At 44.7% G+C, this 20,523-nt stretch overlaps 1 protein-coding gene across 1 annotated transcript in view; it reads left to right on the forward strand.

Moving 5' to 3' along the window:
• Positions 1-17,809, forward strand: part of KIAA0319 (KIAA0319 ortholog) — a 44,037-nt gene extending 26,228 nt beyond the window's left edge. Inside the window, exons 13-20 of the mRNA XM_018061654.1 lie at positions 1,466-1,617; positions 3,798-3,936; positions 4,642-4,801; positions 7,478-7,620; positions 10,190-10,312; positions 11,506-11,596; positions 14,348-14,439; positions 14,726-17,809. Of these exons, the coding sequence (XP_017917143.1) occupies positions 1,466-1,617; positions 3,798-3,936; positions 4,642-4,801; positions 7,478-7,620; positions 10,190-10,312; positions 11,506-11,596; positions 14,348-14,439; positions 14,726-14,904 (1,079 nt within the window). The 3' untranslated portion in view covers positions 14,905-17,809. The remainder of the gene's footprint in view (positions 1-1,465; positions 1,618-3,797; positions 3,937-4,641; positions 4,802-7,477; positions 7,621-10,189; positions 10,313-11,505; positions 11,597-14,347; positions 14,440-14,725) is intronic.

Genomic DNA, 20,523 nt, shown 5'->3' on the forward strand with positions numbered 1-20,523 from the left:
AAATAGATGTTTTTCTGGAACTGTCTTGCTTTTTCGATGATCCAGCGGATGTTGGCAATTTGATCTCTGGTTCCTCTGCCTTTTCTAAAACCAGCTTGAACATCTGGAAGTTCACGGTTCACGTATTGCTGAAGCCTGGCTTGGAGAATTTTGAGCATTACTTTCCTAGCGTGTGAGATGAGTGCAATTGTGCGGTAGTTTGAGCATTCTTTGGGACTGGCAGTGCTAGACTGACAGCAAATCATAAATGTTGGCTCCTTCAGTAAATGAGTGAATGAATGAATGATTATGATGTATTGAAGCTCAGAAATGTAAAAGAGCGTGGCTGGATGGGAAAATCCAGTTGGATATTAGGGATCAGCAAGAGGGTCAGAACCCTGGGGAGGGTGGCTGAGCCTGAGGCTCAGCCAAAAAGACTGTGTACATCATGTTGTGCTGAAGAGTTGGGACTTTATCGTGCATTTGGGAGAGGCTGAAGCAATTTTCTCAGCACGGTGACAGCAATTTGAGTTTTTTTCCAAATGTTTTATTGTGTAAGTTTTCAATCACATATAAGAGTAGAGAGAATAGCCCTAATGGACCATTATGCACCCATTACCCAGCTTCAACAGTTAGCAACATTTTCCCCTTCTTATTTCATCTATCACATTTTCTTTGATCCTGGTCAAAGCATTTTGAGGCAAACCCTAGCATCATGCCATTTTTACCTGAAAGATTTGGATTTTTAAAAAGATAATGCTTGTGGAGAAGTGGAGTGGACAAAATGGCAAACTAAAAAGAGCACCAATTGGCTCTATTCCAGTCTCTGGCCTCTTTTTTAGGAAGAAAGTGGCCAGTGACCAGTGGGATGTGAATTACTCCTTTGGGTCAATATATGACTATCCTCACCCATTTTCTATTGACTGATTTATTGAATCCCAGAATCCCATCTAAACAACCCCATCTGCCTCACAGCATCTTCTTTATATCAGAAATGGCTCTTACATTGTTCCTTATATTTGATACCCAGTCAGAACAATGAGGTCTAATTATTTCTGACTCAAGTTCTTTATTGTATTTAACACAATCAAAATTTGGCATGACTAGAAACATAAATATTTATGGCCAGATAGCATGGACCAGTACAGAATGATCCAGAGCATATTTTAAACCAAAATATTTTCATTTTCCAGATCCCAAATATAAATAAGATCATGGTTTCTCTTTTCAAAAAGGGGAAAACTGTAATGATAATAGAAAACTGTCCAACATATTGGCTGCCAAATTATAAGTAGCTGAGTACAAAGGGATGTTAAAGAAAGTCTTTAGTTTATCTTATGGGTAATTTGGGTAAGAGATGATGCTTTCTGGATATTTTAAATCTACTTATCTGCAAGATAGAATAGTCATGGATATTTTATGACACATTGATCACAAGTATTTTAAATCCATTTCTTTGCTTTCATTTCTGCTGTATTTGACTTAGAAAATAATAGTCCTCCCAGAGCCCAGGCTGGTGGCAGACATGTTCTTGTGCTTCCCAATAACTCCATTACTTTGGATGGTTCAAGGTCTACTGATGACCAAGGAATTGTGTCCTATCTGTGGATCCGGGACAGCCAGAGTCCAGCAGCTGGAGTGAGTACTTGAAGAGAATTGCCCCTGGACCACTAATCATTACGTCTGTTAGTTTGCTAGGGCTGCATAGCAAAATACCACAGGCGGGGTAGCTTCAACAACAGATATTTATATTCTCCCAGTTTTGGAGACTGGAAGATCCAAGATCAAGGTGGTAGATGGTTGGTTCCAACTGCCTTCTTGCTGTGTCTTCACATGGGAGCGGGGCTGGAGAGGGAGAGGAAATAGGGGAGAGAGAGGGCTCTTGGGCATCTCTTCTTACAAGGACACTAATCCTATGGGATCAGGACCCCACCTTTATGACCTCAGTTCAGTTCAGCCGCTCAGTCGTGTCCGACTCTTTGCGACCCCGTGGACTGCAGCACGCCAGGCTTCCCTGTCCATCACCAACTCCTGGAGCTTGCTCAAACTCATGTCCATCGAGTCAGTGATGCCATCCAACCATCTCATCCTCTGTCTTCCCCGTCTCCTCATTATGACTCATTTAACCGTAATTACCTCATAATAGACCTTATCTCAAATAGAGTCACATTGGAGGGTTAGGACCTCAACCGTTGAGGGGACGCAGTTAACTCCATTTCTGTGTCTCTGTTATCATCTCATCTCCCTTTCCATGCCTCCCTAAGATGTTTATGATTCTAGGTTTCCTCTGACGACTGGGTGCAGGAAGCTGCTATTCAATTTAAATAAATCTGAAGTCCTTTCTGACTTTTTCCGTACCCAGACTTTGACAGAGTCAGAAACTGTAGCCTGGAATCTTCTCATGGGACTCATTCTGCTCCTCGGCTTTCCTATTGTTCCTATTTTGAGCCATGTGGATTGTTTCCTTTTCCTTCTCATTGTACCAGATAGGTCACTAAACTCAGGATTGCCATTCCCATTGCATAAGTATAGAAAATCAGATGCAGAGATGGAAAGCGACTTGGCCAAAGTTGATTAAGTCATCTTTAACCAACCAGATAGGCTTAGGATTTTCGTTCCTAGCAGGCATTTTTCCACATTAGAGCACCCTGCCTTTTGGGCTATAAATGTAGGTACATCTTCATTCCTGCTGTTGCTAAGGACTTGAAAGATGAAAATTTACTCTTGGAGATGTACCGAGGGAGTGGTCCCAGGGAAAGAACTGAAAGTGCTTTATAATTTCCAAAGTAACTCTGGAATGAATACTGTTCAGCCAGATGGTGGATTGGCTTCTAAGTGTAGTTATAATAGCTCCCTGATCAGAGCACTTGTTACCGTTGGTTGCACCCTCTTCTGCTAGCAAGTTCAGGGCAGGGGTCTAGGAGATTCTTCTCAAACGTTTTCAGCAGAGATGTCTCTAGGGAGGCTCGTGGGTCATCAGAGAAGGTGAACAGGACACACCACGAGGAATCCTACGCACTGCGAAGCTGTCTTTGAAAATAAGACCCAGAAAACTCTTCAGCAAGAGTGCTTCACACTCCAGGTCTTTGCCCTAATTTCAGGAGTTTCTGCCTCTGCTGGGTAGAATTTGGACATTCCTAGAGCCCTTGGGAGGAGAAGGCAATGGCACCCCACTCCAGTACACTTGCCTGGAAAATCCCATGGACGGAAGAGCCTGGTAGGCTGCAGTCCATGGGGTTGCTAAGAGTCGGGCACAACTGAGTGACTTCACTTTCACTTTTCACTTTCATGCATTGGAGAAGGAAATGGCAACCCACTCCAGTGTTCTTGCCTGGAGAATCCCAGGGACAGGGGAGCCTGGTGGGCTGCCATCTCTGGGGTCGCACAGAGTCAGACACGACTGAAGTGACTTAGCAGCAGCAGCAGCAGAGCCCTTGGGAAGGTCCTGTAACAAAGTCCTGTCTGAATCTTGTGTCTCCTGGTGCTTTAAAAGTGAAAGAGGGACTTTCCTGGTGGTCCATTGGTTAAGACTCTTCTTCCAATGCAGGGGACATGAGTTCGATCCCTAGTTGGGGAACTAAGATCCTACATGCTGTTAGCTGTGACCAAAATATAAAAAATTTTTTAAAACAAATAAAAATAGCTGTGAAAGAGACACCGAGGATTACCCAGACCTTCACTAACCTCCCCTCCCCACTTCCTCCTTAGCCTGTCCCTTAGAATCATGCATGTGTGACAAAGACAAGAGACTGAGGTTTGGGGTCTGCAGAGGCCCGGGTTGGGAGCTGAGTACGGACTGTGAATGTGTTATTTCTCAGGATGTCATCGATGGCTCTGACCACAGCTCGGCCCTGCAGCTCACCAACCTGGTGGAGGGCGTCTACACTTTCCGCCTGCGAGTTGCTGATGGTCAGGGGGCCTCAGACACGGACACCGCCACAGTGGAAGTGCGGCCAGGTGTGCACTGGGCTTCTGGGCCTGCGTTTGTGGGGCTGGCCTGTGAGCCGGGGTCGGGCAGGGCGGGGTCTGCCTTTGGGGCTCTTTGCAGGTGGCAGTGGAACCCAGTGTGGGAGGCCAGGCCCACCTGTGGTTTTCTCTACATGTGGTCATCTACCCCCCCAACAGATCCAGCCTCTGAACTCTTAGGGAGAACTGGGCCTGACAGCAAGACTCCTTGGTCACTTTGGTTTTCCTACCAGAAGACAAAGAGGTCTTTCAAAGACAAAAGACCTCATGAGGTGGACACGAGGGCTTCACTCCTGGGAGCGCCAGGAGGGCAGCTCCAGTGAGGTGGCCACACCGAGCCCCGGCATGAACTAGGCTGGGCCCACAGCCCTCAGGGACTGAGTTATCTTACTGTGTCAGGGGAGGTGTGTGAGGTCCCAGAACATTGAGTGAGCCCCAAGACTGACTAAGCACACCTGTCTATCATCTGGAGAAAAATTAGTAGGCAGCGAGCTGATATAAAACAGGGAAGAAGTCCTCACAGACAGTGGCCTCCGTGGTTTTTGGGAGAATTGACCTGAGCCATAGAACCCAAGTGTAGAACCCAACACAGGGGTCACTTAAAGCCCTGTGACTCTTGTGTAGGCCTTGCGCCTCCTGTTATCAAGCCTGGGGTTTTCAAGTGGAAACAAAGCCTGTGTCTTCTCGTTTCCCCAGACCCAAAGAAGGGCGGCCTGGTGGAGCTGATCCTGCAGGTCGGCGTTGGGCGGCTGACGGAGCAGCACAAGGACACCCTCGTGAGGCAGCTGGCGGCGCTGCTGAACGTGCTGGACTCAGACATCAGGGTTCAGAAGATTCAGGCCCACTCAGACCTCAGGTATGAGCCGCGCAGTCCAGCCTGGTGGTGGTCGGCTCCCCTCTCGTTCTGTGTCTGTGCATACACGTGTATCCCATTCGTATTCTTCTTTTTTTTTCCTCAAAGGGCAGCAGCAAGGGCATGATTTAGAGGTCCTTCCTGCAAGGCTCAGTAAATGCTTGCTGATTGAGAATGTTCTGACTGAAGCAGTTAGGGACCATCAGAGGGAGCTGGGTTTTAGTTCTGGTATCAACAGAGGGCATGCAAATGGTCTGGGGCATGCCCGGGGCATGTCTCATAGCCAGATTCCATTCCTGCCTCATGTTCATGGGGCTGAGACTTCTCCCACTCTGAGAGGACCTTGGATTACCACTTCCCTCATAGCTCAGTTGGTAAATCATCTGCCTGCAGTGCAGGAAACCCAGGCTCGATTCCTGGGTTGGGAAGATACCCTGGAGAAGGAAATGGCAACCCACTCCAATATTCTTGCCTGGAGAATCCCATGGACAGAGGAGTCTGGTAGGCTACAGTTCATGGGGTCCCAGAGTTGGACACGACTTAGTAACTAAACTACCAACCTCCTCCTGAGGGTCTGTAAGGTTCAACCTCTGCATTGATTTCTTACAGGATTTATAATTTTAATTGAATTTTTAAAAAACCTTTATATACCTAATTTGTGGTATGATTTTTATGGCAACATTTGGAGAGTAATATAGATTTGAATAGTCTCCAAAGATGATATACAAGTGGCTAATTAGCATCATTAGTTAGTAGGGAAATGCAAATCAGAATCACGTGGAGATACCACTTCATACCCACAAGGATGGCTTTAATCCAGAAGAGACTGTAACAAATGTTGGCGAGTATATGGAGAAATTGGAACACCCATATATTGCCAGTAGGAATGTGAAATGATGCAACCACTGAGGGAAACACTTCCACAGTTTTTCAAAATGCTAAACATAGAATTACCATATTGTTCAGTAATTCCACTCCTAAATATATATGCACGAGAAATGATACACATATGTCCATACAAAATCCAGGACGTGGACATTCACAATGGTGTTATTCGTATGGCCCGAAAGTAGATACAGCCCAAATGTCATCGACTGATAAGTGGATCAGTTCAGTTCAGTTCACTCACTCAGTCGTGTCAGACTCTTTGCGACCCCACGAGTCGCAGCACGCCAGGCCTCCCTGTCCATCACCAACTCCCGGAGTTCACTCAGACTCGCTTCCATCGAGTCGGTGATGCCATCCAGCCATCTCATCCTCTGTCATCCCCTTCTTCTTCTGCCCTCAATCCCTCCCAGCATGAGGGTCTTTTCCAATGAGTCAGCTCTTTGCATGAGGTGGCCAAAGTACTGGAGTTTCAGCTTTAGCATCATTCCCTCCAAAGAAATCCCAGGGCTGATCTCCTTCAGAATGGACTGGTTGGATCTCTTTGCAGTCCAAGGGACTCTCAAGAGTCTTCTCCAACACCACAGGTCAAAAGCATCAATTCTTCAGCGCTCAGATTTATTCACAGTCCAATAAGTGGATAAATGATATCTATTCATGCTGCTGCTAAGTTGCTTCAGTCATGTCCGACTCTGTGCGACCCCATAGACGGAAGCCCGCCAGGCTCCCCTGTCCCTGGGATTCTCCAGGCAAGAACCCTGGAGTGGGTTGCCATTTCCTTCTCCAATGCATGAAAATGAAAAGTGAAAGGAAAGTCTCTCAGTCATGTCTGACTCTTAGCGAACCCATGGACCCCTACCAGGCTCCTCTGTCCATGGGATTTTCCAGGCAAGAGTACTGGAGTGTGGTGCCATTGCCTTCTCCGATCTATTTATACAATGGAATAATAGTGGGCATTTCGAAGGAGGGGGATATACATGCTACAACTTGGATGAACTGTGAACACATTATACAAAGTGGAAGAAGCCAGGCACAAAATGTCTCATACATATTGCATGTATATCAAAAGTCCAGAATAATCAAATCCACAGAGACTGAAAATAGATTAGTAGTTGGCAGGAGCTGGAGTCCTGGGAATGATTGCTGATGGGTGTGGAGTTTCTGTGATGATGGAAATGTTCTGGAAATGCACTACTTTGTGAATATGCTAAAGGACACTGAGACACACACTTACTTTAGAACAGTGACTTTTATCGTAAGTATATCATATCTCAGTGAAAAGGTAAAAATGAAGATGCATCTGAAGGTTCTCATGTTGTGTGTGGTTGTGCCTGTTTGTGCACATTGCTCTGGGCCCCCCCCAGGTGCCTGCCAAAGCAGGAGATGTAAGAGACGCAGGTTCGATCCCTGGGTCAGGAAGATGCCCTGGAAGAGGGCATGGCAACCCACTCCAGTATTCTTGCCAGGAGAATCCCCATGGACAGAGGAGCCTGGCGGGCTACAGTTCATGGGGCAGTAGAGTCAGATATGACTGAGTGGCTTAGCATGCATGCAGTCACACATTGCTCCATTTATCTGAGGATCTGCCCCTCATCAGTTGAATTCTGGGACCAAAGAGCCTTTATTTGTGAAGAGAAGCCGATCAACTCCTTGCCCCCCAGGATACACCTGTGTCCTTGCCAGGCCGCAGAGCTGTGGCCGCCTGCCTTCTCAGCAGGTCCCATGGCTGGAGTGGATATGTCACGCCGGGCACTGGCTAACTGTGTGGCTGGCCCCTCTCTGTCTCCTCTGCAGCACCGTGATTGTGTTTTACGTACAGACTGGGCCACCTTTCAAGGTCCTCAAAGCTGCCGAAGTGGCCCGAAATCTACACAGGCGGCTCTCAAAGGAAAAGGCTGATTTCTTGCTTTTCAAAGTCTTAAGGATTGACACAGCAGGTATGCCCCCTATCAGAAATATCTTTATTTTCAGAGGTCAAGTAATGTAAATATATAATTGTATATTCAGAATTGGATTCCACTGGGCTAGACATAAGGCTTCCCAGGTGGCTCAGTGGTAAAGAATCTGCCTGGAATCCAGGAGACCCGTGTTCAATCCCTGGGTTGAGAAGACCCCCCTGGAGAAGGGAATGACTACCCACTCTAGTATTCTTGGCTTGAGAATCCCATGGACAGAGGAGCCTGATGGGCTACAGTCCATGGGGTCCCAGAGTCAGACACGACTGAGTGACTAACAGTAAACACCACGCAGTAGACATGCCATCCAATTAAATGCAATGGTAATATCACAGAAACATAAGTAACTGCCCAGATTAAAGGAAAAGATTTCTTGGAGGAGGTGAAATATGATTTGATTCCAACATGGCAGGACTATAGCCAGGTCTCATAGTCTTTTTTAAATTAAGTGGAAATCAAGTTCAGTATTTAATTAGCTTTCTAATTAATTTCTCCATGTCAACTTCTATGGGAATATTCTAAAAGAATCAGATTTGCTAATCAGGGCTACATTTTGCTGGCACAGAAAGAAGACGTGTGGACAGCTTCACTTTAGCATCCAGGGATTTGTTTTGCATTTATTTCTTAAGTCGGTTTCCTGCAACACACATTTGTCAACTGTTCTTTCTCTTTGAGGGAACCTGGAGAGAAACAAGTCATGGTTCGTTTCTAAAACTATAGTCTCACGCACTGGTCATTGTTGGAAATTTCGGACTTAAACAGTCAGAATGTTGTTAAAGACAGATAAGTATTAATGGCTGGAAAATTGATTGACCTGGGACATTGTGGCTTAGGTTGTGAATATGTAGATTATTGGGAATTTTGTTATTCTTTAGTTGCTAAGTCATGTCCAACTCTTTGCGACCCCATGGACTGTAGCCCTCCAGGCTCTTGTCCGTGGGATTTCCCAGGCTAGAATACTGAAGTAGGCTGACATTTCTTTCCCCAGTGACCTTCCTGACCCAGAGATTGAACTGTGCCTCCTGCATTGCAGGTGGATTCTTCACTGCTGAGCCATCAGGAAAAGTAAAATTGTTAGTCATGCAGTCATGTCTGACTTTTTGGGATCCCATGGATTATAGCCCGCCAAGCTCCTCTGTCCATGGGATTCTCCAGGCAAGAATACTGGAATGGGTAGTCATTCCCTTCTCCAGGGCGTCTTCCCAACCCAGAGATCAAACCCAGGTCTCCTGCATTGCAGGTTGATCCTTTACCATCCGAGTCACCAGGGAAGCCCATTGGAAATTTAAGATAGCTTATAGTGCCTTCCAGTGGGACCTCTTTTCCTAACCGCTTGCTTGCTGCCTCTTCCTGGTACCAAATCCATTCACGTGTATGGATAGAAATGTAGTCTTTATCCCAGGTCTCTGTCCCCACCTTCCCAGGGACATGAATACCTTATTATGTTAAAAGGATCATTTCAGTAGACACTGGGGACTGTGATAATATTTGGATAGTAAAATTTAATTTGTCTCAGATGTGGCTCTAACCACAGTTGACTTTTTTTATAATGTGGAGTAAGTTAATTTTTAAGAACTTTTTTCTTGCTACAAAAGTAATCCTTGTTGATTGGAGGAAATTTGGAATACACAAGAAGACAAAAAACTAGAATAATCCTAGAATAGTCCTCTAGAGTCTAGAATTCCCACCATTCAAAGATAACTTTTGTTAATAATTTGATGTTTTTCCTTCTAGTTTTCCCATCTCTAGACACATGTAATGCAATCAGGATAATTTGATACATATTTTTAAATCTGCTTTTTTTAACTTCAAACCATATTATGATCATTTTCTCAAATCTTTTAGAATTTATCCCTCAGTAAGATATTTGTGGTCACATAGTACTCCATCCTGGATGTGTTCCACAGTTTATACAACTAATTCTGTACTCGCAGACTGTCAGGTTGATTTTAAGCCTTCAAGTTTGCAGTCATTTGTTACAGCAGCAATTGGAAACCAATGCGGAGAGAGTATTCCCTGGTGGCTCAGACGATAAAGAATCTGCCTGTAACACAGGAGACCTGAGTTCAATCCCCGGGTCAGGAAGATTCCCTGGAGAAGGAAATGGCAACCCATTCTAGTATTCTTGCTTGGAGGACCCCATGGACAGAGGAGCCTGGTGGGCTACAGTCCATGGGGTCACAAAGAGTCAGACATGACTGAGCAGCTGAGCACACACATACACAATGTAGATAAATGTTTGTGCACCGCCCCAATCATTTTCGCTGGATAAATCATTAGAATTTATCATTCTTGGGCCAGAGGGTGCTGCATTTCCACTACATGTTTAAGGCTTTTGTTTCATGGTGCAAGTGTTGACATGTTTCTGCCATTTACCTCCCAATGAGATTGTCAGTATGAGAGACCATCCCTGGACCACTGTCCATACAGTAAGAGGCACTTGACTCAACAAGGTGCCTCTCTTCCGGGTCTATGGAAGAAAAAGACACAGCTGAAGCCAGGGAACCTCCTTTGCTCCATGATAACCTCTGCCTGACTCGCCTCCTTGCAGGATGCCTTCTGAAGTGTTCTGGCCATGGTCACTGTGATCCCATCACAAAGCGCTGTATTTGCTCCCAGCTGTGGATGGAGAACCTGATCCAGCGTTACATCCGGGATGGGGAAAGCAACTGTGGTGAGTCCTGGCGTGGTGGGTGGCTCCGGGTGAGGAAGCTTCAGACAAATCATTCTGACCTGTCAGAAAGACCTGCCTGACTGTACAGCTGTAAATTCATCCCTTTTCTCACCCAAAGCCCATTGAACCAGCTCATGTTGTGATGGGTCAAGATATTCCCACAATTCACCTTGGAGATGTGTTTAAGACTTTTCCTTAAAACTTCCTGCTGAGGAAATCCACCTCAGCAGAGCAGATGTAGCCAATCATTGCTGAGAAGGTCTCTTTGGGCTACATGGACCCCATGTCCAGACTGTACCTGCCTTGGCTTGAACTGGGTGTGACCTTCTGGAGAAGTGGCCCCTGGTATGGACCTGGCTGGAATCAGATGAGCAAGAAAGTTGACCCACTCACCAGACTGTCTGCTCAAGCAGGCTCCAAACATTGGAGCCACCATCTCAGCCAGCGTCGGCCTGAGCCACCGCCTGTCTCTTCTAAGGAGGAAACTGTGTTTTAATGCCAGTCTGCCTCTAAGAGTCATTTTGTCTTCTTGGGGATGCAGATGGACATAATTGGCAGAAAAATTAGGACGAGCTCCCTGCCAAATTATGTTCCTGTTTCTACTTCTTAAGAATTTGAAAATAACCAGCCCTTGAATCATTATTCCAAGTAGTGTTGTAACGTTTAATGGAGTTAAACCTTGTGTCTTTGCTCCATTGGTTTCTCTCTCCCTGGGTGGTTGCAAAGCTTTTTACACTGGATTTTTGTAAGGCTGTGGAAGAAGTGAAGTGAAGAGGAAATAGTTTCTGAATGACTGTCGGGCTCTATGATAAGTATCTTCCTGTCCCAGGCAGCCATGCAAATAAACACCTTATTTGCTTTATTGAAACCAGACCAGAACCAGTTTTGAGGTTCTGTATTTCTGGAATGAATGTTTTGGTGTGCCTTACTTGGCTGTTTAAGAAGCCTTCTTCATTGATGGGTTTATTTTTTTCAGTTTCTTCTGAACCAGTTGGACAAATGTAGGATGGTTTTAAGTTGGTCTTGATTTGTTAGTATTTTACCAGCCCCTGCAGCCAGCCTGGTGAGGTGGTCACACCACCACAGATGGCCTTTGCTTGTAAGGATTCAGAAATATTCATTGAGAGTTCTTGAAATAAAGCCGTTTTGCAAAGGGTATGTAACGTGTCCGCTCTGGTTTTCCTCTTTTTCAGAGTGGAGCGTGTTCTATGTGACAGTACTGGCTCTCGCTCTCATTGTGCTAACAGGGGCTTTAACATGGCTTTGCATCTGCTGCTCTAAGAGGTACCTGGCATGCTTATTTATTTCTTTGAAAATAAAGATGCAGCATTCAAGGTGATGTGGTAGGTTTAAGGGCTGTTGCTTGGGTTTGTGAAACTGCTCAACTTTTGACAATCCCTCTTTTTATGAAGAGAGACTCCACTTTAAAACCACATGATAATACGTTCTCCCCCACAAGGGCTTATATGCCTACTAGTTAAATGGAATAATACTAGAGGCAACTTTTTTTTTCATTGAAGCTGTCATATTTTCTAGAAGATTCAATGCTTCTGTATCAAATCTAATCCTCTTTTCTACCAGTCTCACGTCACTACAACACTAATCCACTCTCATTAGAGAAAGGAGTTCTAGAATATACTGATCCAAACGGGAGGTTTTCATTAGTTTTCATCTGTGAAGCAACAAATCTACCTGAATTCTTTTTCCTAAATGCAAAACTTTAGGTGGGAACATCACCAAAGAGAAGTTTTGCTTTAGGTTTTCCTTTTTTTTTTTTTTTTTCCCCATGAAGCTGACTGCTGAGGAGCCCCAGACTTACCTTATGGTCTGAACCTTCCAGAACCCCATGCCCAACCCTCTGTGAGGACATTCATAAGAATAATGATTACTCAAGTCCTTAGAAGGCAGCATTACATCCACTTTCCTACATGGAACTCTATGAATGCTCTCCGAAGAGGATTGGATAAACAAAACGTAATGTTATACCATAATAATAGTTATTTTTCAGAGATCACTTATCAATTGTTGTAGTTTTATTTGTGATTACTTTCCCAAAGGTAGAACCAGTGAACCAGTGCATGGGAAGAGGTACTTAGCGGCTTCTATCGCATTACCTTTTCCCAGAACCATCTGGGATGAAGGTCACCCTGCTGTGCTTGGCTTTCAAAATTCTACAGCTTTGTGACATTTGTATCAAGTAGATGACGATTATGACAAGAGTGACTGAGCATTTATTAAGTACTTGCCATTATAATGAATGCTTCTAAGTGCTTTCTATGTGTTATCTTACTGAGTTTTCCCATCAATCATATGAGAAAGGAACTGTTCTTATTCCCATTTTACAGGTGGGAACTTACAGTCAAAGAGATGACAATAAATGGCCTCACAGTCACCCAGCTAGTAAACCCAGAGTTGGAAGCCCATGCTCTTAATCATCAAGTTCTCAGATTATTGCCTTTGTTCTCTACAAATCTTAAACCATAGTGTTGATGTGTATTTTCAAATTATCCTCTAAAGCACAGGGTGAAGTCCATAGGATCAGCCTGGGTGTCTTGATGTGTTGTGAAAAAATGAAGGACTGAGTTATTGCTTATTCCTTTGGGAGAATTTATTATAATTTCTGTTGATTTTTTTTTTCTGATTGCTAGTTATGTCATCTTATCATTCTTGCCTGTTTCAACATCCCAGGGTAGTATAGGTTCAGGGGGAAACTTGTTCATCCAGGTTTTTCTGAGGAAGGAATTCCTCATGGAGAAAAGCTTGCTGGGCCAACACACAGAGTTGCTGGAAAGGTCCCTGCACCTCAGCTTGAGGCTTGGGTGAGAGCCTGCTGCTGCTGCTGCTAAGTCACTTCAGTCGTGTCCGACTCTGTGCGACCCCATAGACGGCCTCCTACCAGGCTCCTCTGTCCCTGGGATTCTCCAGGCAAGAACACTGGAGTGGGTTTCCATTTCCTTCTCCAACGCATGAAAGTGAACAGTGAAAGTGAAGTCGCTCAGTCGTGTCCGACTCTTAGCGACCCCATGGACTGCAGCCCACCATGGACGGAGGAGCCTGCAGTCAGGTGATAGCAGTGCTGCTCCAACATGTGTTTCTCCAGGATGCATGGCGCAAATAAGAAGAGACTCACAGACTTAGAGTACGGACTTATGTTTGTCTGGGGAAAGGATGAGGGGGGAAAGATCATTAGGGACTTTGGAATGGACAGGTACACACTGCTGTATTTAAAATGGATAACCAGCAAGGTCCTACTGGACAGCACATGGAACTCTGCTCGGTGTTATAGGGCAGCCTCGATAGGATGGAAGTTTAGGAGAGAATGGATCCCTGTGTATGTATGGCTGAGTCCCTTCGCTATTCACCTGAAACTATCACAAAAGTGTTAATTGGTTGGGGCAGTGGTAAAGAATCCACCTACTACTGCAGGAGACGCAGATGCAGGCTTAATCCCTGGGTCAGGAAGATCCCCTGGAGAAGGAAATGGCAACCCACTCCAGTATTCTTGCCTGGAGAAACCCATGGACAGAAAAGCCTGGCCAGCTACAGTCCATGGGGTCACAAAAGAGTTGGACACGACTTTGCGACTAAATAACAGAAATATCAAATAAAAAGTTAAAAAAAAAAAAAAGGTACATGATGTATCTCAGACTCACCAAACCCAGATTTGGCTGCGACACACATCATTAATAAAGAAGATTGTTTGTGTGTTAGACACTCAGTCGTGTCCTCCGGGCTCTTCTGTCCATGGAATCCTCCAGGCAAGAATACTGGAGTGGCCTACTAGTCTCTTGTCCAGGGGATCTTTCCAACTCAGGGCTCAAACCTGGGTCTCCCACATTGCAGACAGATTCTTTGCCATCTGAGCCACCAGGGAAGCCCCACAGATCATTAATAAAAGATGCCAATTAATAAAATGAAATGAAATAGCATTCTAAAGGCACAGCATTTCCTTTAGTGTCCTCCGTGTGTTTTAAATCCTGGATCCCACCTACCTCTCTGAGAATCTGAGCTGACTTTTTTCTTTGTCCTTTTCAGACGAAAAAGGACAAAAATAAGGAAGAAAACAAAGTACACCATCCTGGACGACATGGATGACCAGGAAAGAATGGAGCTGAGGCCCAAATATGGTGAGTCTCCGAGACAGGTTCCCAGCGCCTTGCCAGTGTTTAATCCCGGCGTCTGAGAGTCACTCTGTGAGAACGCAGCTGATAAGTGATGGAGCTTGGGCTCAGGGTCAGGAGTGATTCCACAGTCCCTGTTAACACCCACCGGGGAATCCCAAGCGCCTGCTGCCTCGGAAGTGATGGCTTTGCAGGTGCAGAGTGCAGGGCTCAGTGCTCAGGACCAGAATGATGGATGGCGGAGAGGGAGGATGCTGCTCCCCTCCAGAAGCGTCTGTCCGCTTCTCCCTAGGAATCAAGCACCGAAGCACAGAGCACAACTCCAGCCTGATGGTGTCTGAGTCCGAGTTTGACAGCGACCAGGATACAATCTTCAGCCGAGAGAGGATGGAGCGAGGGAATCCGAAGGTTTCCATGAACGGATCCATCAGAAACGGAGCTTCCTTCAGCTATTGCTCAAAGGACAGATAATGGAGCGGTTGGTTGTGAAACAGAAGGACGCCTACAGGAATCCTTTAATCCCAAGAGTCGGTGGGAGTTACAGACAAAACTCACTCTTGTTAGAATAGCGTGTTCCCGTCCTTTCACCCTGGGCTGGAGGTGTGTCCCCATAATTGCAAAGACGTGTCTTCTTGGGGTTTTCGAGACACAAAACAGAATGAAAACAATGCTCTTTTCACTGAGATGCTTGTTAGTAGGAGTAAAGGTGGGGTAAGACGCTAAGGTATATGCTTAAAAGAGGTCTGTGTTTTTGTAGCTAACACAGCATTATAGTCCTATGTTAAGAAAAAGATGAATCTGTTTCTATCTGCAGACCCCTGGGGAAGGTGAGTTCAGTACGGATGCAGAGAGGACTGACTTCTCTTAGGAGCAGTAATTGCCTTTAAAGATGACTTTCCTAGCGTGGTTTCTGTCATAGGAGTCTTGGAGCCTGAGGTCTGTGTGTATTAAGCTGATTTATCTGCGGTGTGGGTTGCCCTCTGTCCAGCCAGTTTCCTGTGCTAAAGAGACACACGTACAGAGCTGAGGTCTCCTGTTTTTGCTGCTTCGAGACAGCCAGCCACCATTTCTGTGCTGTTTCTAGCGAGTAGCTCTAGGAAGTTTGAGAGCTCAGTAAGAATTGTATTCTGAGGACCAGAAGCAACAGAGAGCGAGGTGGGGTTTGCTGACTTGTGGGTTGAAAATCGAAGGTAACATTTTAACAGGTTTCCGAGAAAAAACAAACTATTGCTGAAGCCTCTCTCAGCTCCAGTTTACAGGAAACAAGAAAAGTGATTAGTAATTCATCAGTGGTTTATCATGTGCAATAGGCCATGCGTTTGGACCTCCACCAATAGGAATAAAGACTCAGAAACTTGGTAATATACACGGTCAGGGATGTGGGCCCCGTGGATGCAGAAGTGGTAAGGGGGAGGGCTGAGTGTATTCTCAAACTCTGAAATACCGCCAGTCTTAATGAGAATGGTATGCTTTTGATACTCGGCCCCTGTAGTTACTCTTCTTAATAACTTGACATAGATATCCACTTAATTTGTTTAAAACTGTATTTATTCTGCCATTTTCTACTAAATAGCTTATTTTAAGTGTATGAAAAAAAGCATTTCTAATCACAAAGCCGCATCCTAGAGCAAGGAATTACGGTGAACTGTAGCCTGAGAACTCAGCTGGCTGCTGATCCTTTGCCATCCACCCTGGTCCTGAGGCTGATGGCCTGGGCGGTGCCCTTGGCGTTCTTCGTGAAGAGATCAGCATGAGAGATGGGGCCCATCGCAGATAGAACCAGGGTTGTGGCGTCAAGCATGACCACATTTAAGCAATATTCTGTTGCACAAGCTTTTGTCACAGGAGAGGGAAACTGGGATTGCTTTGCTATGATTAAGTGGAGAAGCAAGGCCATTAAATCATGAGGTTTAAATCATCAGGACAGGACAATAGAGAAAACAGTTCCCATGGGCCACTGAAAAAAAACGAAGCTTTCCAGTGCTGCTGTTCTCGCTGCTAATATCCATCCTCTTGAGACTGTCTTGTTTTTAATTATTCTGTTTTCTGGGAAATGGCAAAGTAAAAAGCATACAGGTATGACTTTATTTTTAAGCATTTCTTTATGTGTACACTTTCTGTCTAGCCAGCCAGTTCAGTCCTGTTGATGGTGTTAAAAGGAAAATGTGATGCTTTTTACATAAATATTTATCTTCATAAACTTAAAATCTGCCCTACCCAGTGGCCAGTTATATTACCTTTGTGCACAACTGGAAATTTCTGGCACAGAGGATGGCAGCCTAAATATGATGTCCGCAGAGCACAGTGATGGAGAAGAAGTGATCATGTGTTAAGTGCTATCTGTGTACATAATATATGTATTTTACATACTCTATTCATCCTTACAATCAAGCTGGAAAGGTAGCTATTATTCTCATATTGAACATAATAAAGGCCCAGAGAGTTTAAGTAACTTGCTCACGGTCATGGCCAGTCAGTGGTGGATATAGGAATCGAATGCAGATTTTGTAAGATGCAAGGTCCATGCCTTCCACCCTCCTCCCCTATACACAAAGAACTCCCATGCCCAGTTATTGGAGGGCAAATTCTGGTGTGTCTTTTGGACCACTTGGAAGTTTTGTTCCTAGGACCAAGAATTCCCTCTGTGAAGGGAGCAGAAGGCAAAGGGGGAGAAGACTTCATCTTTTCTGCGGGATCATCCCCGAGGCTGCCCCTCTGGGTGGCTGAGCACTGCTTTTGCCTCTGCTCCCTTTCTGACCCTGTCTCCAGCCCAGTGGGTCTGATCCTTCTGCCACCAATGGCTCTTGAATCTATGGTGGATCAAACATAAACACCACACCAGCAATCAGAAAGTGAGTCGTCTCTTGTTATCCCACTTCTCAGCAGAGGAGCCAAGCATGAGGTGGAATGCAGCCAGCATTCCTCACTTGTGCACTTTGCATCAAGGGCCTTGGGAAGATGAAGCTCTGCAGGAGCTTAGACGAGCAAAGCAGGGCCCAAGAATGTGGGAGAGGCCAGTGGTAGGGCTCACAAGATGACTATTAGTTGCTGGCTAAAAAAATCAATGGCGGAGCATTCAAACCCACAGTACTAAGAGGTCAAGCCTGTGTATGACTAAGGAACCTGCTGAAAGAGACAAAGTGAGGTAAGGAGTAATACCATGTGGCATGCCAACACCACCTCCTTTATGGGCAGAGAGGAGGGGCAGTACCATTCTTTTCTGTGTGTGACCAAACCATCATGGACTTTGGCTGGAGTCTTGGTTTTCTTTACTTTTTTTTTAAAATGTCTTTTCCCCATGTATTGACAAGGTATCATTTCTAATATAACACTATTAAATGTATGTGCTAATCTGAATAAAGGTGTCTGTATTCTCTGTAATGCGTCCATGCTGTTGTGTGGGTTGGGATGATATTCATTCTTTATACCTCTGTGTAGAGGGATTTCCCAGAGAGGAGGCAGCAGACTGGCCCATGACCTGTTTTCCTGCAGCCAGTGAGTTAACAATGGTTTTTACATTTTTAAATGGGTGAAAAAAATCATATTTCTCTGACGCTTGAAACTCACATGGAATTCAGATGTCAGTTCAGTTCAGTCATTAGTCACATCCAACTCTTTGTGACCCCATGCACTGCAGCATGTCCATCACCAACTCCTGGAGTTCACTCAAACTCATGTCCATTGAGTCAGTGATGCCATCCAACCATCTCATCCTCTGTCATCCCCTTCTCCTCCTGCCTTCAATCTTTCCCAGCATCAGGGTTTTTCAAATGAGTCAGTTCTTTGCATCAGGTGGCCACAGTATTGGAGTTTCAGCTTCAGCATCAGTCCTTCCAATGATGTCAGTGTCCCTAAATAAAGTCTTATTGGAACACAAGAACATTCATTCCTTCCTTTGTGCTACAAGAGTAGAAGTGAGTAGTTTAAACAGAGACTGTGTCCTAAGAATATAATGTAATGTAATATAATTCGGCAGAACACCTGAACAATCACTCTCGCCCACTAACCCACTGGGACAGTGGTGTTGTCTGTGGTCTGAATTGTGGCCACTCCTTCCTGGTTAGCTGATAAAATGGATGGATTATAGGTAGATTTACAGACCACCAATTTCCAAACCCACTTCCACTTCCTCATAAATAACATACAAATAGAATATAGCCTTTCAATATTCACACCTAGCATGACCAATTTTTTTCCCGCCAGATTTCCCACTAGTTTGATGAAATGAAAATGAAAACCACACTAGTTTGCATTTTAATTTGTTGCAAGCTAAGTCAGAGATAAAGAAACTGTAACAGGTGAAAATTTACTGCTGGAAATAGTAGGAAGAAGAAAATACACTTCCAAGCGAAGGCCTAGACTAAGCATGGAACAAACCCACAAACTGAGTGTAAAAAATAAACAGAAACATCAATAGAGTCAGGCTACCAGAAGAGGGCGCTTTCACGCCCTGTGATGACAGCAGAGCCGGCCAGGAGGAAGGCCTCTCTTTCCTGATAAGGACTCAGCCAATGAAAAGCCACGAACACTTTAACCCGCCCAACTTCCGTTTCCTCCCTATAAAAGCATTTTTCTTCTGCTGATGTGCAGGGACTTGATGCAGCTGGCCATGGTTGCAGATCTCAAGTTACAGTTAGTTCTCTGCTCGTCCTAACTAAACCCATCTTGGCTGGAGCAATATCTGGAAGTTTGTTTCAGGTCACAAGAGGTAAGTGGATCATTTCTCCTGGTAAAGTAATTTTAAAAATCAAAAGCAGATTAAGAGAACGCATGGAATAAATGGTATGATAAAGGGAGATGGGTATCCAGGAATGCTGTTCTTTTTTCCAAAGAATGCTATTTTTTCTTATTTTGTTCAAAGCCTACTGATGTACCTTGGATTCAGTGAGGCCTACGTGAAAATTTTGAAAATATAAATGAACACTGTATGAAAGTATAAGATACGCTGTCTAAATAATTAATAGTGATTTTATCTGAATAGCAGGGTTTCAATAAATGTCTTCCTCATACATTTCTGTAGCCAAGAAACCCAAACTTTGAAAAAACTACATAATGGATAATAGTGGCCTGTGTAGCAGAGAGAGATTGGTGAACTTGAGAAAGCTGGAGGATCCTCCTTTCTTAGACAGCCACACCTGCAAACCAGGTAAATTCCAGTTTCATTCAGCAAGCATGTATTAGCACAAGCCATGGGACAGGCTTAGACTCAGTAAGCCTGTACTCAGTAACCTTAGACTCACTGGAGTCTAAGCTCCTACTGCTCTCCCTACATAGGCCAAAAATTGAGGGACGGGTTGTTGGGGCAAGAAATAATGATTTTATTCAGAAAGGCAGCAGGCTGTGAATATGGAGGGCTCATGTTCCAAAGAACTATCTTGCTTGAGTTAGAATTCAGGCTTCTTTTATACTGAAAGAGGAGAGAGTAAACTCAAACACTTCCTGGTTTCCATCAGCCTCTGAAGGGGTGTGTAGGTTTCTTCCTACAGCCATTCACAGATGGGCCTGGTCAGGATATTTCCTCTGAGCTAAACAGAGTTATTTTAGGTTAATGCTTATTACCTGGGAAGCAGGGTTCTCAGAGACGAGCCATTACAAATAATTTAAGCTTAACTTGCTGCTATTTTTTAGTCACTAAGTTGTATCTGACTCTTGTCTGACTCTTTTGCGACCCCACGGACTGTAGCCCACCAGGCTCCTCCATCCATGGGATTTCCCAGACAAGAATACTGGAGTGAGTTGCCATTTTCTTCTCCAGGGGATCTTCCTGACCCAAGGGTTGAACACATGTCTCCTGCATTGACAGGCAAATTCTTTACCACTGAGCTATCAGGGAAGTCCGATTAACTTGTAGTAGAATACTACAAGTTTCTTCCCTGTTATAGTCTCTCCTGTATGAATGTGCTAGGGTACCAAATTTCATAGGCTGGCTCCCTGCCCAGGAGATTCACAGACAGATCAAAGGAGCATTGTTTATACATGTGGCAGAGAAATAATTTTCCGTCTCCCTTTCTGAGTTGTTGGCTGAGACCACTGCCATAAAAGATTAACAAGAGAAAAGCAGACGTTTTAATAAACTTCTCATGTATATCT

Source organism: Capra hircus, chromosome 18, assembly GCF_001704415.2.
Source record: "Capra hircus breed San Clemente chromosome 18, ASM170441v1, whole genome shotgun sequence".
NCBI lineage: Eukaryota > Metazoa > Chordata > Mammalia > Artiodactyla > Bovidae > Capra > Capra hircus.